The sequence below is a fragment of the Scylla paramamosain genome, chromosome 32 (assembly GCF_035594125.1).
Source record: "Scylla paramamosain isolate STU-SP2022 chromosome 32, ASM3559412v1, whole genome shotgun sequence".
NCBI classification, from domain to species: domain Eukaryota; kingdom Metazoa; phylum Arthropoda; class Malacostraca; order Decapoda; family Portunidae; genus Scylla; species Scylla paramamosain.
Window position 1 is genome coordinate 12,709,881 of NC_087182.1, and position 5,000 is coordinate 12,714,880.

At 44.0% G+C, this 5,000-nt stretch overlaps 1 protein-coding gene across 1 annotated transcript in view; it reads right to left on the reverse strand.

Annotated features, from left to right (window-relative positions):
• The window catches only part of LOC135088881 (uncharacterized protein DDB_G0271670-like), a 15,873-nt gene that overhangs the window by 2,839 nt on the left and 8,034 nt on the right, over positions 1–5,000 (reverse strand). The window contains exon 4 of the mRNA XM_063983942.1: positions 4,359–4,439. Within this exon, the coding sequence (XP_063840012.1) occupies positions 4,359–4,439 (81 nt within the window). The remainder of the gene's footprint in view (positions 1–4,358; positions 4,440–5,000) is intronic.

The following is a 5,000-nucleotide window of genomic DNA, read 5'->3' on the forward strand; positions in this document are numbered from 1 at the left end:
AAGCTGCAATAATAGTGGGAGTCAAGCGTGCCCTTCGCCAGATCGGTAAGACAACAAAGGAATAGCACCGTCAGGGATGAAAAGTGTATCGCGTGTCCATGTGTGTGTGCAAGTTCCCGTGTATTTTTAGCCCGGAGTGAATTTCAGGTCCTCGTGTGTTCCGGTCTTGGCGCTATAAATATTCGCTGCGAAGGAAGATATGAAGCGCTGAGTCAGGGAGAATGTGTTATTACTTCTCCCCGGGACCTCGCACATGCCTTCCTGTCTTCTGGGGTGACCGGAGTGACGGGGGGGAGCTGCCTGTGGTGTGACAAAGGTGTGAGGTGTGTCGTGATGGCGTGTAAGGGTTGAATTCTGTGCTTTATTGTGTGACTTGTGATGTTTCTGTGTTTCAAGGGACATGAGAAAGCGTAGTAAAGGGGAAGGGCTCTTGTAAGGATGTCTTGAAAAGTTAAGATTTTATTTACAGCTTGTTGTGTCAGGAGGAAAGTGTAGGTTTTCTTTGGAGGGGAACGTTCTGACTGCCTTTGTTGGGACGTGTCAACCTTCACACGGCTGTTCTGGGGTTTCTTGGAAGGAGTGCGGCACTTCCCACTAACTCTTGCAACGTTCTCTGGGCGTGTACTCTTTGCAGGGGATGGGTGAAAGCAGCGGGAGGTCGCAAGAAAAATTTTCCTCCGTTGGGATTAGGGAAATATTGTTTTATTCTGCACCTTTATGGAGAATTGTAAGATGTCTTGGGTATACTTCTTTTCCTGTAAGCTTTTTTTGCATAATATTCTTTTACGAGTCGTTCTGCAATGCGGCGCTTCTCCGTGTATGCCTTTGGCGAACACTCATGCGTGCGGGGATAGTATGGAGTACCTCGAGACTGAACATAAGCTTGTTGGGTGGATCTGAGGGTACGAGTATGGTTGTACATGTTTAGAGAGCGCGGCACTCGTGCACTCCGAGAAATTGGTGCATCGCGAGACTGTGGAACGTTATGGGTCTAGTGGGTGGCCAAGTCTGGATACCGTGTTGCTGTGTTCAGAGATTCCGGCACGTTTGGACTGGTGCGGGGCGTGCGTGAGGTTGCAAATACCTTGAAGGCGACTGTCAGAAGATCCCGGGGGCGTTAGGCAAAGCTGCAGGCGATGAGAGGTTCAAGCGTCGGGGGGAGAGTGAGGATTTGTCGTTGATTTTCTCGTTCCCTTGATGTCTGTCTGGCCCGAGCGGAGAGAGAGCGCCTGAGGACTACGATAAAGCTTATGAGCCTGATTAAGACTTCAGAGAGCTTTAGGCTAAGTCCAGGTAGGGAGTGATACGACTGCGAGAGGCTGTTGGAATTGTTTAGGGCTGGGGAACATTATTGTTTTCGTATATTCTGACCACACTGCCTGAGCGACAAAGCTATTGCAATCCCTGAGGGTACTATATAATATGTGCTAAGTAATATTAGCATTAATAAACGATGATGCTGAGGGAATTTAACCAGTGAAAGAATGTTTGAGAAAAGGTAAAAAAAAAGATAAAATAAAGTTGGCGAGGATTTAAAAAAAAAAATATTCCTCTCTAAAACGGAGAGAGGAGAGAGAGAGTGAGAGAGGAGAGAGAGAGAGGAGAGAGAGAGAGAGAGAGAGGAGAGAGAGAGAGAGAGAGAGAGAGAGAGAGAGAAGCAGCAGTAAGTTGCGTGGAACGTCTGCGTAAAGGATTAAATACCTTTATCGTCAGTTAGTGTGGACTCTCAGAAGTGCCGAACTTTCCCGAACTTTGTCTGTCGTGGGAACTCTGATCCCTTAGGTGATTATTTCCCGGCCTTCATAATGGTGCGGCAACTCCACCCACCGTGATGGCGATGGTGGTGGCGGGGCGCGGGTCAGGAAGTGTACGGAATAACACCAAAACAGAGGACACCTGTCTCGAGAGTACGGATGGTGGTGATGGTGGTGGTGAAAGTGGTGGTGATTCTGGTAGTCAACAGGATGTTTTTTAAGTCTGATCTAAAATTAAACAGAATTACTCAATAATGTTATATAAGTCTTTGTTATTTTGTTATCTCAGTTCATTAGTAACAGTGAGTAGTAGTAGTAGTTGTAGTAGTAGTTGTTGTTGTTGTTGTGTTAGTAGTAGTAGTAGTAGTAGTAGCAGTAGTAGTAGTAGTAATTGTTGTTGTTATTGTAACAATAATGAACCCTTTTCCTTCAACATCGCCAAGTAAACAAAAGCCAAACGCACCATTAGGTATATTCTAGACCACCATTTATTTAAGTTTTCTTACTGTTAACAGTCTTGTGATTAAGGGCGATGTTTCTTCCTTAGGAGTATTTTCTTGGCCACGTGTGTTGCTCCTGGCCTGCGAGGAGGTGAGCAAGGGTGGCATGAGATGGGAGGCTGAAGGCTGCCCCCTCTCCTCCTGTTCAACACAAAAGGACGTCTCTTGAAGTTTTCCTGGAGCTGGAATGTCGTCTTTTCCCGTCCACCCTCGCACACGAACACACAACAGGAGACACGGGAAGGTGGACGGGCGGCGGGGGTGATTTTAGGCCTCGCTGGTTGAAGAAATGGGACAGGCGGGTGTGGTGGAGCGGCGCTGGTCGAGACGAGACGATGTCCCAAAAGATTTCAACAACTTTGACCGTTAATATAGTTTGACCCACTAATGACAAAATGGTGCACTTTGTGTTTCACATGGCTCAGGAAGTAATAAAGATTTAGTTGTTTTGTTATGAAACAGTTTGATTTATACAGAATAATTCTGACAAAAGATTTAGGGGAAATTTGAAACAAAACTTTAATTTCTTATCCGCCTGTTTGATTTCATCACACTGCACTACATTGAAATATTTAGAATGTGTATGTAACATAATAAAGGAAAAAGGTTGTTACATTTCGAAATATTACATACTTACTTTGATTATAATTAAATTAATGTAATATTTTGAAATCAAACAACCTTTTTCCTTTATTATACTATATACGCATTCCAAATACTTTAATGTAGTGCAGTGTGAAGCGTAGTTACTAGAAAAACAAAAAACAAAAAAGAGGAAGAGATGTTTTGATATTTCCAGACTTCATGCTCTAATAATACCATCTACATTATTAGAAAAAAAAACGACAACAGTACAGAAGGAGAGAAAGAGAGTGTTATCCACGACGACCATTGTTTGTGTGGGGGACCCCGAATGCGTGCTGGTGTGATGTGCGCCTGTGTAAGTGCTGACGGAGTGGCAGTGTGAAGCTTCGGGTGCGGATGAGAGGCTTGAGCATAGTGTAGTCTGTTGAGGTTGTATTCGATATGTGGCACTATTTGTCACTTAAAGCTTGACTGCAGACCTTTGTATATAACAGTACAGATTGTGCTGGTGGAGCTTCAAGAGACAACAAAATACGAGACGTTGAGCAAGTGTCTATAATTTTCTGCCACGTTCCCTTGCAAAAAAATACGGACATGACACGAACAGCTGGCGATGTTCACTGTGTTTCATGATAGTTGTCTCTTCCAACGATGGCGCCACACGCTGATACTCTCTACTGCTGGAATTTACTGCTACACGCTGGACTCTGCTGTACTCTGCCGCACTCTTGCCCGACTGCCAACACTGATTCCCCATTACTCATGTGTTCTGGCTTAGTTTCCCATTCTCCTGTTTTACTGCTTCACTCTGGTACTCCACCGCTTTACTTTACTTCTGTTCCTTTCTGCTTTACTGCTTTACTCTTCTGCTACACTGCTCCACTGCTGCCTTACTGCTTTCCCTCTGCTACTTTACTGTTTCACACTGATTTATTATTTAACACTGCGGCTTTATTGTTTCACTCACCTGCTTTACTGCTCCACTCTGCTGTTTTTATCGTTCCACTCATTTGCTTCTCTCTGCTGCTTCACTGCTTCACCCTTCTGCTTTACTGCTCCACTCTACTCCCTTTACTGTTCCACCCTATTGCTTCACTCTACTGCTCTACTGTTTCACTCTACTGGTGCGCCCTGCTGCCTTACCTCTCTACCCTGCTGCCTCACTATGCTGTTTTGGTCACTTAACCTTACCAAGATTTTTACTGCTCAACTCTCCTGGTTTCCTGTTGCACCGTGCTGCTTCGCCTCCTAACACGGCACAAATTAACACTCACGCTTCACGCTGACACTGATCAGATGGACTGTTTTATGTTCAAAGTCCTTCTCGTTTTTCACCTTTTTTTTTTTTTTCGATCAAATTAAAACAACCAAGGGAGAGGGGTAACGTGAAAGTCTTTGGCATTGTACAGCGGTCACATTTGTGGTTTTATCTTCATGAGGAAAGCTGTGTGAATACTTAATGTTTGCCCTTGCTAGTTGCTGTTAGCGTTGATGTTGTTACTAGTATATTATTACATACTACTACTACTGCTGCTGCTACTACTACTACTACTACTACTACTACTACTACTACTACTACTACTACTACTACTACTACTACAATAACCACCTCCACCACAACAGCAACAAAAACAACAACCACTACTACTATTACTTACTACTACTGCTGAACTATTGCTGTCACTCCTGATGCTTGGGAATACTTGCCAAGCCAACAATCCACTCCTGAAAGTAAAAATATATTATCTGGCACCAGAGAGTCCAGAGGCAAACTCCCACACATCTTGTATTAGTGTTTCGCAATTTTTACAGGAACTCAGATCACGTTAGCTTGAGTCCTCCATAAGTTCCTAGAGAAACACGACCTGTTTTCATTAAGTTTTCAGTCCAACACAAGAAGATGAAAGGAGGAGATGAGAAGACTGCCACAAGTTTAACACAAAGAAATTCCTTCTCATTTTTTCACCCATCTCTCTCAAACTTGCGAGAAAATGGAAGGTGGAAATGAAATGGAGGGCAGGTAGTAATTGACTTCGTGTATATGAAGAAGGCTGAAAATTCTTGAAAATTCTGATCTTATTATAAGTCTGATCGTTTACTGAATGCTTGCTCTCGGGCAGACCGGAGAGCAGACTGGAGAAGACTTCTCGTGGGAGAGGGA